We start from the raw sequence: 19276 nt of genomic DNA, 5'->3' as shown, positions 1-19276 counted from the left end.
GGTCTCAGGCCATCATGGCGTCTCCCAGTGGGAAGGGAGCCCGGGCGCCGGAGGCTCCTGGCTGCGGGTCTCGGCAGCTCGTCCGGGACCTAGTGGACTCCGTGGACGACGCGGAGGGGCTGTACGTGGCGGTTGAGCGGTGTCCGCTGTGCAACACTACCCGCCGGCGGCTGACCTGCGCCAAGTGCGTCCAGAACGGCGATTTCGTCTACTTCGACGGCCGCGACCATGAGAGGTACGGCATCCGTCACGGCCTTATTGTTTCTTCCCGGGTGTCTCCTCGGGCCGGGCGACCAGAGGCTGGAGCTTGAGGTGCCTGTCAGGCCACCGGAGCTCAAGGAGAGGAGGGAAGGGTGGCTGCTTCGCCCTGGCGCTTTGTCCCCAGAGGAATGAGTGGGGGTGGGGGACAGATGAGAGAAGGTCGCTGTTTTTCCCAGTACCCACCCTAGAAGAGTCTCATCCCGCCGTACTTTTGGATATTCGGGAAAGGGAATAGATGGTGACACTCTGGAGAAGTCGTCTCTGTTGCTGCCATGAGTTAGATTCCCAGGTCTTTGCTACACTCCCATTCAAAAGCTTGATTTAACCCTTGTCTTCGAAGGCACATTCATAATCGTTCTCTAGAGGAGAGACCAGAAGAGGATGAAGTAACTGGTTAGGAAAGATTCGGGTCTGGTGGCTTTTGTCACAGGTGGACCTGGTTATCAGACATGCTGACTGTAATGCGTGAGTGAACTAGGACTAGTCAGTCCTTTCTTTTTCTCTCCCCACCACCAAAGACTGTTTTGGATGCTTAGGAATTTGGAGTCGTGTTTTGAGTTTGCTTTAAAATCCAGACTGGGTGCTATAAGCCCTTATTTAGAATTGAATTTAGAAACGTGTTTTGACCTCAGTTTTGAAACCCAAACAGAGAGCTACAAGCCCCTGGTTAAGAAAACTGAAAAACTGAGTGTGGCTAGCTAGCTTCAGGGTCTCCCGACTTTTGTATCAACAACTTAATGTCAGTAATAGTAAGATAACTAATTTTTTTAGTACAAAAGTTTAAAGCACTCTACAGGTATTAATTCCTTTACAACTGAATTTAAAGTATTATCCCCAGCTTACTGTAAAGGAAACTGCACAGTAAGTACCTTGTCTTAGATCACACAGTTAAGTGTAGGTACCAGCATTAAAATCCAGGCATCCTGGATCCATATACCCAAGCATTTAACCTCTTACACTGTAACACCTTCTATGTTTGGAAATGTTTTGAGTTCCTGGTATTCATTCCAGTGATCATGGATGGAATTCTTTCTTTCTCTTTTGAGGAGATTTAGCTGATATGATCTTTTTAGTTCATTGCTGTGTCCCCTTGAAGACCTTGATGACTTTAGAAACAGCCAGTGTAACAAGAAATAACTTTAAAAATTATACCAGTTGTTTTATTATAAGAATGCTAGGTATGAGATGGAAATGCCTAGGTGGTAGAATTTAACAAGGCTTCAGTTCTGGATCCTTTTCTCTATACTTTTTCCTAGATTCATTCCCATGATTTAAATACCATCTCTATGCTGAAGTACCAGACTTAAAATCTCCAACCCAGATCTCTCTTGAAATCCAGAAAACACCTACGCACTCAACACCTCTATTTAAATTTGTAATGGATATTGCCAACTGAATATGGGAAACTAAATTCCTGTTTTTTTTCCATAAATCTATTCTTCCCATGCTAATCCCCATTTAGAAAATGGAACCTCATTCTTCCCTTGGCTCAGGCCAAAAAACCTTTCAGTCATCCTTAATTCTTCCCTTTTTCTTTACACCACGGTATCTAATCCCATCAACATACCCTGTCTGCTCTTCACCACCACTTGCTCTTCACCACCAGAGGGTTATTGTCTCTTATCTCTCTGCTTTTCCTGTGAGCCCTTATAGTGTAGTTATCAAATTACAGCCAGAGTATGCTGCTCCTCCATTCCTCCACTCTAAATCCTCTAGTGGCTTCCCATTTTACTTAAAGTAAAAGCCAAAATCCTTAACCAGAGTTCTATATTATCTTCTTCTCTTGACCTAAATTACTATTCTTTTGCTTACTTAATCTTCTTACCTACACTGCTGTATGGCCCTGGCCTCTTTGCTCTCAAATGCCCCTGCCCCAGGGCCTTTGCAGTTTATTGAGACAGCCAAGAACTCTTTTTCTCTCAGAAACCCTCAGGGCTGCCTCCTTCGTTTCCTTTAGGCCTCTATTCACACCTTTTTGGCCATTCAATTAAAATGTAACCTCCTTTCACACTTAACCTGCTTTATTGTTTTCCATAGCACTTAGCACCATCTAATGGTGTACATATTAATTTGTCTAACTGCCACCCTCCCTCTGCCCCCAAGATGTAAGCTCTGTGATGGCAAGGCTAACTGTTTTTGTACTCTACTGTATCCTTACATACTGGAAGCACAGTAAAAATTTATTCAATGATTGAATGAATCTACCCATCCTTCCCAAGTATTTCCCTGTACTATTTCAGTATAATCTATCATGACCCACTTATTACTAAAGCCAGAAGCCTGGGAGTTTATCCCAGCCTTTCCCTATTTCTCATATTTCCCACATTTAAATCATTGGCAAGTCTTATTTGATCGGATCCCAAAATACCTCTAGTCCAAACTGCTATCATCTCTCTTCTGGGCTACTTAACTGGCCTCCTTTCTTTTACTTATGGAATCCCTGGTGATGCAAAGGGTTGACACACTCAGTTGCTAACCAAAAGGTTGGAGGTTGGTGTCCACCCAAATCTGCACTGAACTGAATCCAAGCTCCACCACTTTCTGTGTGACTTTCGACAAGTTTCTTAACTTCTTCCATCATTGTCTTTTTCATTTTGAAAATGGTGATTTCTGATGGTGATTACATAAGAGCATGCCTTTAACATTCTTAGCACAATGTCTAGCATTCATTAACCACTCAAAAAATAAACTCATGCCATGCTCTCTCTTAGTTACTGCTCCACCGTCATCGACCTTCTTTCAAACCGTCAAACACCAAACACTCACCACTGGGCCTTTGCCCTTGCTGATCCGTTTGTCAAGAACCTTTTCCCCTGATTGACACCTTGCCCTTAAAGTCTCAACTTATATGTCACCCCCTCAGTGAGAGGTTCCCTGACCTCCCTTGCTAAGGTAGGTTCCCTATTCCCCCCCCTCCCCATTATTTTCTATTGCAACACTACATTTCTTTCATCACACTAAGTACGATGTGTAACAATTTATTTGAGGCAGATAGGCACACCTAGGAGCCTGGGTGGCACAAGCTGTTTGCGATTGGCTGCTAACCTAAAGGTGGGCAGTTCAAACCCACCCAGCGGCTCTGCAGAAGAAAGGCTGGAGAATTGCTCCTGTAAAGATTACAGTTAAGAAAACCTTCTGGGGCAGTTCGACTCTGTAACACCAGGGATCACCATGAGTCGGGAAGAACTTGAAGGCAGCTAACAGTAACAGCAGCAACATTTACATCTAAGGTATGAACTCAGGTTTTGTTCTGTCAGGTCAACAGTACTAAGCACAGTGGCAGTGGGTAGCACATAGCAGGCATATAGCTGAAGGAACAGCAAAGGCAGTGTAACTTTCAAGATGCGATATAAATTCTTGGCTAAATCTGAGCATTACTCTGAACTTTAAGAAGAGGATGTGTTATAGTGGATTTCTTTTCCTGACCAAGCAGAAACATGAAGAGCAAATACCAGAGCCACTCAAGATTTAGAAATAGAGAAGAAATTTTAAGGGTCAGGGATAACAGGATTTTCACAGTGTTCTGTTCAGCCATCTTTGCTTCACTCTTCACCTTTTCCTTTTCTGGACTGTGTATTCCTTAAGAACAGGGGTTTGTTTGTTTAACTTGTTTCTTTCCAGAATAGTACCCAATACGACAGGTGCTGTAGGATGTCAGTAGGGTGACAGAATCTCTTGAGACCCAGAACCACTGTCTAATAGCCGAATAATTTTTAATGAGTGCTCGCTGGGTGCAGTTAATTGCATAAAATAATCTGGCAGTTTACAAAGGAGAAAGATGAGTTCTCTTCTCTCAGTAATTTCTACTGACTACTAATGAGCCTTGGATTACATGGGTCAAAGGTTAATCCTGAGATATTCTACGGTTTTTATTGTTTATGACAGTCTTTGTGTTCTCTACTGGTTTTCAGACTTCTTTTTCCTTTATGGAAAGCCCTTCAGTGACTGTGGAAAACCACTTGGGAATGAAACATGGGGCCTTACAAATCAAAACCAAACCACTGCCATCAAGTTAATTCTGACTCATAGCGACCCTGTAGAACTGCCCCATGGGGTTTCCAAGACTATAAACTTTAATGGAAGCAGATTGCCACATCTTTCTCCTGAGGAGCCACTGATGGGTTCGAACCACTGACCTTTGGGCTAGCAGCCAACTGCTTTAACCACTCCAAGAATGGGGCTCCTTGGAGCCTTACAGCACAGTTTAAAAATCCTGTTTAATTTCTGATTATTTTAAGTGAATGAGCTAAAATAGTTGTGCCTACCTTGATCTTGAATTTGGTAATGCATATCAAATACTTGTAAATGTATTTTTTTTTTTCAGGTGTCGTTAATAGACTACCTGAATATATAGATTTTAATGGCTTAGCAGTTCAAGGAAAGTTAGATATTAAAGAAAAGCCTAATTATCTCACAATGATTAGTTTCTTTGACTCCTAAGAAGGGAACATTTTCTTTATATAGTTTTGGGGACAGTGTGGATTTGGCAGATACATTGGTTGAAAAGTATCTGAACTGATTACTTTTGTTGTTCAGTCACAGAGCTTCCTTATAACTTTGACTTCCTCACCAACAGCATCCTTTCCTCATCTCCCACACTGCTCCGCCCCTGAAACAATACCTACTTTCTTCTCTGCCTTTTCATCTGTCTTTTCACCTGTGTGCTTCCTTAAAGGACGGAGAAGAGGAATGATATTAAGCAGTATACCCAACACAATCTTCTTTGGATCTGGTACTGCTGAACATTTTTAAATTGCAGATCTTTATTAGTCTTTTTACCGGAACATAACTTCCTGGGTTGTGACCTTATCTGACACCAAAAATAGCCCTGTGTTACCCAGTAGATAACTACGTTGAAGTAATCTTTCCACTTAAGACTGGAAAGAAGTTGATTACAAGTTTATGATGTAGAGAAATGGGACCAGGTCAGAATCTCAGAAACAGAGTTGCTTTTGTTAGGTTCTGTCAAGTCGCTTCTGACTCGTATCGAGCCCATATACAACAGAATGAAACACTGCCCGTTCTTTCGTCATCCTCACAACTGTTTTACTTGAGCCCGTTGTTGCAGCCACTGTGTCAGTCCATCTCATTGAGGGTCTTCCTGTTTTTTGCTGACCCTCTACTTTACCAAGCATGATGTTCTTCTCCAGGACTGGTCCTTCCTGATAACATGTACAAAGTACGTGAGATGAAGTCTCACCATCCTCACATCTAATGAGTGTTCTGGCTGTACTTCTTCCAAGACAGATTCATTCATTCTTTTGGCAGTCCATGGTATATTCAATATTCTTCACCAACACCGTTAATTCAAAGGCATCAGTACTTCTTTGGTCTTCCTTATTCATTGTCCAGCTTTCGCATGCATCTGAGGTGATTAAAAACACCATGACTTGGGTCAGGCACACCGTAGTCCTTAAAGTGACATCTTTGCCTTTTAACACTTTAAAGAGGTCTTTTGTAGCAGATACGCCCAGTGCAGTGCGTCATTTGATTTCTTGACTGCTGCTTCCATGGGTGTAGCACCCGGGAGAACCTCTCATCTGCTGGCTTAGGAGCTACTTATTTTGAAGTGTGGATTAAGAAGAAAAACACATTTTATGAGCATATGGATATTGCTTTTATAAGTTGGTTTTCAGGAATGATGTAGCATGGCCCCCACTAGTGAGCTTTAAGAATATATGATCACATTTTTACTGGGAACAAAGATGTGAGTGCTAAACAAATAGAGAGGTGGAATAAAGGAAGGGCAGAAAACTTAGATGTTACTGCAGATTTCAAGGGGAAGACACAGCCAACATCCAAAAAATGTCCTTTAGCTATTTCTCTTTTCCATTCAGTATCTCTTTTATTGTCAGTCATTATGGCCTATAAAAATCTGTTGGCTGGAGAATTTAGCTCTGAATGCAGATTTTTATATCCCACTGAGCAAAGCAAAAGCAAGCAGGTAACTGAACTTCCCATCTTTAGATAGGAGTTACCAACCTTACTACTACTGGATTATGTCTCTCAGGAAGGGTCCTAATCCCCATGCCATGTAGTTTATCATAGTATTCACCCAAGTGTGTGTTTGTGGGGCATGGATTCTGCTGCTAAGGGCATATAACTTTGTTTTTAACCGGTATCATTGGTTACTCTTATTGTATCTTTTTTAATTTATGAAAGGCTTTTCACATTCATTATTTCATTTGATCCCTACCACAACCCGTGAACTATTAATGAATTTTAAGAATGAGGAAACTGAGGCTCAGAGTAGTTGTGGCTTACTTACCCAGAGCTATGCTAATTCTTGAGGCAGCTGATGCTGGTGGTTCAAATCCACCCAGTGGCACTGCAGAAGAATATGTATCACTAAGTCTAGTTTAAATTTGGGCATTAACTATATTAATCTCACCACCTCTTGGAAACCATACTGAAGCAGCACAGAATTGTGGGATGAATTTTTTCCCTATTTCCATAAGTGGTAGAATGGAGAATGCAGAGAATGGATGAGTTTGTGAAGTGCAATTGAAATGCTGCCCCATCCACATTCCTTGATACCATCTGCTGTTTAGCATTCTTTCCACCACTTTTTAAAATTTTTTAAACAAATGTTTTATATATTTATTGTGCTTTAGGTGACAGTTTACAGCTCAAGTTAATTTCTCATACAAAGATTTATGCACATATTGGTATGTTACAATCCCTATAATGTGACAGCATATTCCCCCTTTCCATACTGAGCTTCCCTTGTCTGTCTGACCATCTCCTGTCCCCTCCTGCCTTCTCATCCTGCCTCTGGACAGAAGCCACCCATTTGGTCTCATGTATCTGCTTGAACTAAGAAGCGCATTCTTCACAAGTATTATTTTATGTTTTATAGTCCAGTCTAATCTTTGTCTGAAGAGTGGGCTTCGGGAATGGTTTTAGTTCCGGGTTAACCGAGCATCCGGGGGCCATAGCATCAAGGGTTCCTCCAGTCTCAATCAGACCATTAAGTCTGGTCTTTTTATGTGAATTTGAGTTCTGCTCCACACTTTTCTCCTAGTCCATCAGGGACTGTCTATTATGTTCCCTGTTAGGGTGGTCATTGGTAATAGCTGGGCACCAGCTAGTTCTTCTGGTCTCAGGCTAATGGAGTCTCTGGTCTTATGTGGTGCTTTTGTCTCTTCAGCTAATATTTTCCTTGTGTCTTTGGTGTACTTCATTCTCTTTTGCTCCAAGTGCGTTTGGACCAACAGATGCATCTTATATTATATGGCTGCCTGTAAACTTCGAAGACCCCAGACGCCACTCACCAGAGTGGGATGCAGAACACTGTCTTAATATACTTTGTTATAGCAATTGACCTAGATTCCCTCCAAAACCATGGTGCCTGGACCCCAGCCCCTGCTACTCTGTCCCACAAAGTGTTTGATTGTGTTCAGGAAACTTCTTAGCTTTTGGTTTAGACCAGTTGTGCTGACATCTCCTGTGTTGTGTGTTGTCTTTCCCTTCACCTAAGATGATTCTTTTCTCTTATCTAGTAGTGAACACTACGTATTTTTAATTTCCTTCATGAACAATAACATGTCTGTGTGCTTGACTCTTGAGGTATTTGATATAGTAGGAATGATCATCTTATGTTTCATATTCCCTGTTTTCATCTGTATATTTATGTTTTTAAACAAAGCCTAAGCTAATCAATTAGCTAGATATAAAACTGTACAGAGTTGTCCATTATCCCAATTTGTTTTTGTGTAAAGTGTCGTTTTTACAACAAATATGAAGGGAGGGCTTTTATAGCCTATAAAAGTAAGGTCTTATCATCCATATCAATCCTTTGTTTGCATGGTTTGATGAGTCATATAAGTTTGTCATTTCCTTTATGTTATGTGAACATAAATCACCATATTGCCACAGTAAAAAAGTAGATGCCACATTAATTTCTCATTTTTTATATAAAGAGATGAAGCATGTAATGATTCAGTGATACGTCCAAAAATACACAGCTTCAGAAGAATACGTATTTGTTGTTGCTGTTAGGTGCCATTGAGTCAGTTCTGACTCGTAGCAACCCTTTGTACAACAGAACGAAACACTGCCCAAACCTGCACCATCCTCACAATCACTATGTTTGAGCCCATTATTGCAGCCACTGTGCCAGTCCATCTCATCAACAGTCTTCCTCTTTTTTGCCAACCCGCTACCTTACCAGGCATGATGTCCTTCTCTAGGGACTGGTCCCTCCTGATAACCTGTCCAAAGTACATGAGACAAAGTCTCGCCATCCTCACTTCCAAGGAGCACTGTGGCTACGTTTCTTTCAAGACAGACTTGTATGTTCTTCTGGTAGTCCATGGTATATTTAGTGTTCTTCACCAGCACTGTAATATTCTTCTTTGGTGTTCCTTACTCATTGGCCAGCATCTGCATACGTAAGAGGCGATTGAAAAAACCACGGTTTGGGTCAGGTGCACGTTAGTCCTCAAAGTAATGTCTTTGCTTTTCAACACTTCAGAAAGGTCTTTTGCGGCAGATTTGCCTAATGCAGTGGCATTTGATTTCTTGGCTGCTGCTTCCATGGGCGTTGATTGTGGATCCAAGTAAAATGAAATCTTTGACTACTTCAATCTTTGTTATCATGATGTTGCTTATTGGTCCAGTTGCAAGGATTTTTGTTTTCTTTATGTTGAGGTGTAATCCATATCGAAGGCTGTAGTCTTTGATCTTCATCAGTAAGTGCTTCCTCTTCACTTTCAGCATGCGAGGTTGTGTCATCTGCATATCGCAAATTGTTAATGAGTCTTCCTCCAGTCCTGATGTCGTGTTCTTCATATAGTCCAGCTTCTCAGATGATTTGCTCAGCATGCAGATTGAATATGTATGGTGAAAGGATACAACCTTGATGCACACTTTTCCTGATTTTAAACCGCACAGTATCCCCTTGTTCTGCTTGAACAACTACCTCTTGGTGTAAGTACAGGTTCTGCATGAACACGATTAAGTGTTCTGGAATTCCCATTCTTCGCAATGTTATCTATAATATGTTATGATCTCCATAGTTGAATGCCTTTGCATAGTCAGTAAAACACAGGTAAATGTCTTTCTGGTGCTCTCTGCTTTTAGCCAGGATCCATCTGACATCAGCAACGATATCCCGTGTTCCACATCCTCTCCTGAATCTGGCTTGAATTTCTGGTAGTTCTCTGTTGATGTACTGCTGCAGCCATTTTTGAATGATCTTCAGCAGAATTTTACTTGTATATGATATTGTTCGATAATTTCTGCATTCTGTTGGATCACCTTTCTTGGGAATAGGCACATATATGGGTCTCTTCCAGTTGGTTGGTCAGGTATAGCTGTCTTCCAAATTTCTTGGCATAGACGAATGAGCACCTCCAGTGCTGCATCTGTTTGTGGAAACATCTCAGTTGGTATCCCGTCAGTTCCTGGAGCCTTGTCTTTTGCCAGTGCTTTTGGTGCAGCTTGGATTTATTCCTTCACTCCCATTGATTCTTAATCATATGCTACCTCCTGAAATGGTTGGATATCAACCAGTTCTTTTTGGTACAATGACTTTGCATATTCCTCTATCTTTTGATGATTTCTGCATCATTCAGTATTTTGCCCATAGAATTCTTCAAAATTGCAACTCGAGGTTTGAATATTTGCTTCCGTTCTGTCAGTTTGAGAAGTTCTGAACAAGTTCTTCCTTTTGGTTTTCTAGCTCCAGGTCTTTGCACGTTTCATTATAATACTTTGTCTTCTCGAGTTGCCCTTTGAAGTCTTCTGTTCAGCTCTTTGACTTCATCATTTCTTTCATTTGCTTTAGCTAGTCTACATTCAAGAGCAAGTTTCAGAGTCTCTTCTGACATCCATTTTGGTCTTTTTTTTTTTCTTTCCTGTCTGTAGAAGAACACATAATTAGATTTCTTAGTATTCTGGGGGATACTTTATTGTAAGTTGCAAACGTATAGTAAATGGCTGATAAATGTTGATAAATTAGCTAATGAATCTATGGGTTGTCTACATTTCACCTTCCTTTCTGAGTTTTCTAATACTGTTTCATGCAGTTACCACTTTAATGGCCATTGCAGCATTAACCAATAGAACTTTTTGCAATGATGGAAATGTTCTATATCCATGCTGTCCAGTATGGTAGCCACCTGCCACATATGGCTATTGAAATGTGGTTGTGTGACTGAGGAACTAAATTTTTTACTTAATTTGAATTTAAATAATCACATATATGAGTATATAATTTTGTCATATCATATATTGTCTGGTTTACTTTTTTGTTTAATATGTTTATGACTTTGCCTCCACAACTATCTTATGTGCTTTTTGTGGCCCCAGATTACATCTTACGCTTCTTCCCTTCCCACCTGCACCTGGCATATATAAATATATTATGCATTTTCAGTGACTGACTCTTAAATAGTAGGGTCATGATAATATATTAATCCCTGCCATTTATTTTTATTATCTTTTTTAAGATAATATTTTATTGAGTTTTTGGTGAAAGTTTACACAGCAAGTTAGGTTCCCATATGACAATTTCCACACAGATTATTTAGTGATATTAGATATATTTATTACAACATGTCAGCATTCTCTGTGTTCAGTTTGTTCCCTTTCCAGTACTCTAGTTTCCCTGCCCCCTTCTCTTTGTCTTTGCTTTTGAATAGTTGTTGGCCTTTTGGTCTCATACTGATGTTTTTGAAGTAGGGCACCAATCTTATGGGTAATATCCTTGACATTGTGTGCTACTCTGCTATTTTGCTGTAAGGTGATCTGAGAGGATAGGCTGGGTTCTAGATTTAAAGAATGTCTCAGGGAGTCCTCTGTTCTCTACTGTTCCAGTCTATCTGGATTTTTTTTTTTTTTTTTTAAAGAATTTGAGTTCTCCATGTTTTTCTCCCATCCTATCCAGGACTAACTATTGTGACCCCGGTGAGAATGGTCAGTGTTGGTAGCTGGGCACCATCTAGTTCTTCAGGCCTCAGGGTAGATGAGGTCATGGCTTATGTGGACTTGCTTCTTCTCCAAGCCTTTGGATACCTTCTTACTGTTTTGCTCCTGGTGAGTAGAGAGCTGTAGTTGTGTCTTAGATGGCTGCTCGCAAGCCTTAAGACCCCAGGGACGCTATTCGCTGCGCTAGGATGCGTGTATGATTTTTGTGAGCTATGTTATGCTAGTTGACTGAGCTGTCCCATGAGACTATGATCCTAAGCCTTCAAACCCAAAAACCCAATGTTGGAAGGTGTTTGGTTTTGTCTGAGGAGTTTTGTATTTGTGTCTTCAATGAATATATCTGCCTGCACCCATGTAATTGTATTTGCACGTACCTATTTTTATATTTTTATAGATGCTTCTATCTGTTCTCACCTATGTACACACTTGTAGCTACTCGTGTATCAGTTTGCCTATATTCATCCTTATGTGCTTAGACACTCATGCTGTGCTCATTATATCCACATTCAGTGCCACTTTCCCCATCACCAATGATAACTAGGCTTTACGGTATAAGGTGTACGTTCTCCACCCACCCCTCCCACCCCCCACCCCTGGTAACTACCAGTGAACATTGGTCTCTCTATATTTGTCTGTTATTGGCTTCTTATAAAAAGGGGATCATATAATATTTGTCTGTATATCCTTGACTTATTTCACTTAGCTTTATGCCCTCCAGGTCCATCCATGCTGTAATATTTTGAGGACCCATCATTGTTCTTTATGGTTGCATAGTATTCCATTCTATATATGTACCACAATTTGCTTATCCATTCATCCATTGATGGGCACTTTGGTTGTTTCCATTTGCTTGCTATTGTGAGTAAAGTAGCTATGAACACAGGAATGCAGATGTTTGTTTGTGTCATTATTTTTAGGTCTCTATTTTTTTTAGGGTATATACCTAGCACTGGCTGGGTTTTTTAGGGTATATACCTAGGTGTGGCATTGCTGAATCATAGGGTAGCTTTAATTTTTTTTAGAAAACAACGTACTGCTTTACTTAGTGGTTGTACTATTTACAGTCCCACCAGCAATGAATAAGGGGTTCTAATCTCCCAATATCCTCACTAGCATTTGTTATGTTTTTTTTAAATCAGTGCCATTTTAGGCAGGGTAAGATGGTATCTCATTGTAGTTCTGATCTGCATCTCTCTAATGGCTGATGATTGTGAACATCTTATGCAGGTGGATACCTAGTTTTGCTAACACCATTTATTAAAGAGATTGTGCCCCACTGAATGGACTTTGACCCCTTGTTGAAAATCGATTGTCCGTAGATGGCTGGGTTTAATTCTGAGTTTTCAGTTCTTTTCCACCGGTCTGCGTGTCTATCATTGAACCAATACCAGGCTATTTTGATTATAGTGGCTATATAGTATGTTTTAGTATCAGGGTGTGTGAAGCTTCCTGCTTTGTTCTTTTTCTTCAGTGTTACTTTGGCCATTCAGGGTTTCTTTCCTTTCCATGTGAAGTTGGTCATTAGTTTTTCCATTTCAGTGAAGAATGTTGGGATTTGTATTGGGATTGCACTGTATCTGTAGATTGCTTTAGTTTAGGTATTATTGACATTTTCAGTATATTAAGCCTTCCAATCCCTGAGCATGGATGTCTCCATTTTTGTAGGTCTCTTTTAGTGTCTTGTAGTAGTGTTTTATAATTTTCATTATTTGAGTCTTTTAGGAGCCTTGATGGTGCAGTAGTTAAGACCGCAGCTGCCAACCACTCCTTGGAAACCATATGGGGCAGTTCTACTGTCCTATAGGGTCACTAGGAGTCGGAATCAACTTGACGGCAATGGGCTTGGTTTGGGTTTTCTCTTAGTCTTTGTAGTAGTGTTTTATAATTTTCATTGTATGAGCCTTTTATGTCCCTGGTTAGGTTTATTCCTAGGTATTTTATCAATACGGGGGCTATTATAAATGGTATTGTTTTCTTGATTTCTTTTTCATAGTAGTCTTTGTTAGTGTAGGGGAACCCAGATGATTTTTGTATGTTGATCTTGTACCCAGCAACGTTGCTATCATTCTTCTGTTAGTTCTAGTTTTCTTGTGAAGTCTTTAGGGTCTTCTATGTATAGGATGATGTCATCTGCAATAGAGATAATTTTGCTTCTTCCTTTCTGGTTTGGATACCCTTCATTTCTCTTTCTTGTCTTATTGCCCTGTCTGGGACTTCAGTACAGTGTTGAGTAAGAGTGATGATAATGGGCATCCTTGTCTCATTTCCGTTCCCAAAGCGAAGGCTCTCAGCCTTTCTCTGTTGAGTATAATGTTGGCTGTTGATTTTGCATATGTGCCCTTTATTATGTTGAGAAATTTCCCTTCTGGTCCTATTTTGCTGAGTGTCTTTATGAGAAAAGGGTGTTGAATTTTATCGAATTTTTCCGCATTGATTGATATGATCATATTATTTTCCCTTGTTTTATTTATGTGGTGGATTGCGTTGGTTGATTTTCTAAGTTGAACCACCCTTTTAATCCTGGTATGAATCCCACTTGATCATGGTGTATGATTTTTTTTTTTGATATGTTGCTGAAGTCTGTTGGCTAGAATTTTGTTGAAAAATTTTGCATCTGTGTTCATAAGGGATATTGGCCTATAATTTTCCTTATTTATGATGTCTTTGCCTCGTTTAGATAATCAGGGTTTTGCTGGCTTCATAGAAAGAGGTTGGTAGTATTCCTTCCTCTTCTGTGTTTTTAGAGATTGCGTAGGATTGGTGTCACCTCTTCTCTGAAGGTAGCCATCTGGTCTTGGGCTTTTTGTTGTTGTTGTTGGCAGCAGTGTCTCGATGGCATCTTCAATCTCTTCTTTTGTAATGGGTCTGTTTAAATTTTTTACCTCTGTGTTAGTTTGAATAGGTAGTATGTTTGTAGGATTTGTCCATTTTATCTAGGTTTTCAAATTTGTTGAAGAATAATATTTCATAGTCATCAGTTAAGATCTTTATCTCTGTTGGATCAGTTGTAATGTCACCAATTTGGTTATTTGACTCTTCTGTTTTTTTGTTTTGTTTTCTTTCTTTCGTCAGTCTACCCAGTAGTTTGTATATTTTATTGATCCTTTCAAAGAACCAACTTCTGATTTTGTTAATTTTTTCAGTTGTTTTTCTGTTTTAAATTTCGTTTATTTCTGCTCTGATTGTTAATATTTCTCTTTTTTTTTCCTAGTAGCTTTTGACTTCTTTTGCCCTTTTTTGTTTATTCAAGTTATCAGTTTAAGTTAATGATTTTGGATCGTGTTTTTTTTAATGTGGGCATTTATTGCTATAAATTTCCCACTGAGTACTACTTTTGCTGTGTCGCAAAGGTTTTGATATGTTGTGTTTTCATTTTCATTTGATTTTAGGAAGTTTTTTTATTTCACTTTTGATTTCTTCTATAACCCAACAGTTTTTTAGTAGTGTATGATTCAGTTTCCATGTATTCTTTTTTTCCTTGTTTATCCTGTTGTTGATTTCTAGCTTCATAGCGTTATGCTCAGGGAAGATGCTTTGTATAATTTCAGTCTTTTTAAATCTGTTGAGACTTGTTTTGCGTCCTAGCATGTGATTTATTCTGGAAAATGATCCATGTGGACTAGGGAAAAATACACATTGTTCTGATGTCGGATGGAGTGTTCTATGTATGTCTGTTGGATCCAATTGGCTTATGGTTTTATTTAAGTTTTCAGTGTCCTTAGTGATTTTAGATATTCTGTTTGTAATTGAAAGTGGTGTGTGTTGAAGTCTCCTAATATTGTGGAGCTGTCTATTTTTCCTTTCATATTAGTCAGTATTTGTTGCATTTATTTTGGTGCCTTGCTCTTAGGTGCATATATGTTTATAATTATTATGTCTTCTTGCTGAGTTGACCCTTTTATTATTGTGTGATATCGTTCTCTATCTCTTGTAGATTTTTATTTAAAGTCTATTTTATCAGTATGGCCACCCTTGCTCTTTTTTGTTTACAGGTTGCATGGAATATTTTTCTCCATTATTTTGTTTTCAGACTGTGTCAGTATGTCTAAGGTGTGTTTCTTGTAGACAGCGAAAGGAAGGATCGTGTTTCTTTTTTAAATCCATTCTACCACTCTTTGCCTTTTACGTGAGGCATTTAGAACTTTTACATTTAAGGTTACTACTGAAAACAAAGTGTATACCTCACTCATCTTGCTATTTGTTTTTTTGAATGTTTCATTTCTTCTTAGTTTTTTTATTCTGATTTTCCTGTTTGTATTTGGTGCTTTCTTGTGATGAACCTTTTTATTATCTTCCTTCTTGTCTTCTGAATATTTCTTCTTGGTGATTTCTTAGGCTACCCCAGATGTTAGATTACACAACTTAAAATTACAACATTTAACATGAACAACAGTTAACATACAACCTTAACAAAGTAAATCTATTCCTCATGTGCTCCCTGCCTCATATTTCTGTTAGTATGTCTCCATTAACATCAATATACAACCTATATTAGATAAGTTTACTTTGTGCTTATTTCTTACAAAGTTGATGTTGTATTGTTTGCAGGATTTAATTATTGAGTTTATTCCCTGAAAACATTATATACTTGGTCCTTATGATTGCCCATCTTGTGTTTTTTTGGAGAGCTCTCTCTCTTGTTTTTCCCATATGTCTTGGTCATCTAGTGCTGCTATAATGGAAATACTGCAAGTGGATGGCTTTAACAAAGAGTAGTTTATTTTGCCACAGTAAAGTAGGCCAAAAGTCCAAATTCAGGGCGTCAGCTCCAGGGGAAGGCTTTCTCTCTCTGTCAGCCTTCTCATCAATGTTCGCCCAGACCAGGAGCTTCTCCACGCAGGGACCCTGAGTCCAAAGGGCATGCTCTGCTCCTGGCACTGCTTTCTTGGTGGTATGAGGTCCCCAACTCTCTGCTTGCTTTTCTTTCCTTTTATCTGTTTAGAGATAAAAGGTGATGCAGACCACACCCCAGGGAAACTCCCTTAACATTAGATCAAGAGGGTGACCTGAGTAAGGAGTGTTACAATCCCACCCTAATCCTTTTAACATAAAATTAACCCAGTGCCATACAATCACAAAATGGAGGACAGCCACACAATACTTCAAATCATGGTCCTAACCAAGTCGATACGCACATTTTTGGGGGGATATAAATCAGTACATGACACCATGTATAGATATGAGTATTTATTTAATGCTCTTGCCTTTCCGCTTGGAGTACTCCCTTGAGTAATACTTGCAAAGCTGGTCTGATAGTGGCAAATTCTCTGAGCTTGTTTGTTTGGGAATGTCTTGATTTCCCCCTTGTTTGTATGTTTTTAATTTTTATTATACTTTAAGTGAAAGTTTACAAACCAAGTCAGTCTCTCATGCAAAAACTAACATACACTTTGCTATATACTCCTAGTTGCTCTCCCCGTAATGAGACAGCACACACCTTCCCTCCACTGTCTATTTTCATGTCCATTCGGCCAGCCTCTGCCCCCCTCTGCCCTCTCATCTCTTCTCCAGACAGGAGCTGCCCACATAGTCTCATGTGTCTACTTGATCCAGGGAGCTCAGTCTTCACCAGTATCATTTTCTGTCTCATAGCCCAGTCCAGTCCATGTCTGAAGAGTTGGCCTTGGGAATGGTTCCTGTCTTGGGCTAACAGTTTTGGGGACCGTGACCTCTGGGGTCCTTCGAGTCTCAGTTGGACCATTAAGTCTGGTCTTTTTAGAATAATTTGGGGTCTGCATCCCACTGCTCTTCTGCTCCCTCAGGGCTTCTCTGTTGTGTTCCCTGTCAGGGCAGTCATCAGTTGGAGCTGGGCACTATCTAGTTCTTCTGGTCTCAGGCTGATGTAGTCTCTGGTTTATGTGTCCCCCTTGTTTTTGAATGACAACTTTGCTGGGTAAAGAATTCTTAGTTGGCAATTGTTTTGGTTCAGTATTTTATGTATGTCACTCCATTGCCTTCTGGCCTCTGTAGCGTTTCTGGGGAGAAATCCGCATTGATTCTTATGAAAGACCGTTGGTATGTTATGTTGTGTTTTTCTCTTGCTGCTTTCAGAATTCTCTTATCGTGGTTTTCAAGAATTTTATTAGGATATGGCATGGAGTTAATCTTTTTATGTTCTCTGATGGGGGTTTATATAGCATGCTGTATTTGCAGGCTTGGTTTTATGTTTAGGTCTGGGGAATTCTTTCTGATTATCTCTTGGAAAATTATTTCTTTGCCTTTATTGTTATCATGTTGCTCTGGGAGTCCAATACCTCTAATTTTAGATTTCTTAATTGAATGCTACATTTCTTTTTGGATTTGTTCACTTTTCTTTGTTCTTTTCCCTTGTTTCTATTGAGACTTGGTAAGTTCAGTTATTGTCTTCTAGTTCACTTTTTTTTTTTTAGTTCACTTATTCTATCTTCTGTCTGTTCGACTCTGTTGTTGAGTGTTTCTCTTTTTCTAAGTCAGATGGTTTATTCTTTAGTTCCAGTAGTTCTCTTTTTTTTTTCATGATTTCAATTTCTTTGTTAAGTCTCTCATTTTTTCCTTAATCTGTTTCCTGATCTCGGCTAGTTTGTTTTCTGTGTGCATTTTGCTTTCTTTAAACATACTTAGTAGCCTAGTTTGAAAATTATCAGTCCTTTGCATTATTCTGGCCTCCACGGAAGAGATTTCTTGATGTTTTGCTTTTTGATTATTCCTTCTAACCTTGTGATTTTGTGTGTTTTACTGTATTGTATTGAACTTGGCCCATTTTGTAATTTATTTATTTGGCGTTAAATTTTATATCCTGTTTATTATGGGAAAATATTCTGATTGGTCGCCCTGATGGTGCAGCAGCCTAACACCTGGCTGCCACCTGAAAGCCCAGGGCCTGCACTCACCATCTGCTCAGTAGAAGAAAGACATGGCAGACTGCCTTCACAAAGATTCACAGCCCTGGGAATCCCATAAGGCAGCTCCTTCAGCCCTGCAGGCTCACTCTGAGTCAGAATGACCCAGCAGCAGTGGGCTCGGTATCTTCCGAGAACCATTAGATGGCACTCTTATCCTTAGGTTTTTTTCACTGCTTATTCAGGAATTCTGAATGCGTGGTCTCTGGAATTCAATATCAAGCATGGCAGGGGGAAGAATTAGCTGGTCACAGATGTTAATGTAAGGGTGAAGCTCGACTTACTGTGGTGACAGTGGGGGGGCTCTCTATGTCTTTTCCCTCACTGGCACCCCTGCACAGGCTGTCCCATGGTGTCCCACTGTGAGCCATTTCCTGTGAAGCCTGTCAGTCTGAAGTATTCCCTTCACACTTCTGCCCTTGAAGTTCCTCCCAGTTCCAGTGCGCATCCGTCTTGGGCCTTCAGCAGCACTCTTGTGCAGTGGCACGCCTCCCTTTTCCCCCTTCCACTTGTACAGTCCATGTACTCCCATGGCCAGTTTGTGCCACCTTAAAAAAAAATTGGGGCTAGAGCTTCTTCAGGTAAGCACCTTTTCTGAGTTCCCTGTTTGGGGTGTTACCCAGCTCTGACCAAAATGGCCCCGGTGAGCAAGTGCTCCCGATGTTCACAGATAGGATCTACCAACTTTTGTGCCAACCCCATTCCTCCTCTCCCCTGCTTCTGGACTCGCCCTGACTCTCCAGCACCTCAGCTGCTGTCCAGAGTTCTTAGATGTCAGTCAGTGCTTGTTTTTAGTGGTTTTTAGTGAGTTAGTTGCTGGGGGAGTAAATGTGAGCATCCACTCACTTCACCATCTTGCTCCACCTCCGTGTCTTCAGTAATTTTAAGTGTAAAAATTACATTCATTGGAAGTAGGTTGAAAGTATGTCACCTTTCTTCTGAGATTCTGCCGTGTCTATCCCTGCCATTTAGAAGTGGACACCTTTGAGTATGTTTTAAACATAGGGTTATAGACATTAATAATATCTTAGACTTCTTTGGATTGTTTTAAGGAAAATATTTTTAGGGCTGTTACGGTTCTGTTGAATTGTTCATTTAGGCTAGGAATTCAGGAGACTATTGATTATGCAAATTGTCTTACCTTTTCTAAGACTGGTAATAAGCATTAGAGAGTAGGTTACTGTATACTGGTTTCATATGGATTA

The 19276-nt window shown here is 40.0% G+C and overlaps 1 protein-coding gene across 1 annotated transcript in view; it reads left to right on the top strand.

The window, feature by feature from the left end:
- The window catches only part of ATG14 (autophagy related 14), a 55997-nt gene continuing 36721 nt past the window's right edge, over positions 1 to 19276 (top strand). Inside the window, exon 1 of the mRNA XM_049899279.1 lies at positions 1 to 235. Within this exon, the coding sequence (XP_049755236.1) occupies positions 15 to 235 (221 nt within the window). The 5' untranslated portion in view covers positions 1 to 14. The remainder of the gene's footprint in view (positions 236 to 19276) is intronic.

Source organism: Elephas maximus, chromosome 10, assembly GCF_024166365.1.
Source record: "Elephas maximus indicus isolate mEleMax1 chromosome 10, mEleMax1 primary haplotype, whole genome shotgun sequence".
In the NCBI taxonomy this organism is placed as follows: domain Eukaryota; kingdom Metazoa; phylum Chordata; class Mammalia; order Proboscidea; family Elephantidae; genus Elephas; species Elephas maximus.
This window is presented reverse-complemented; position numbering and strand designations above follow the sequence as displayed.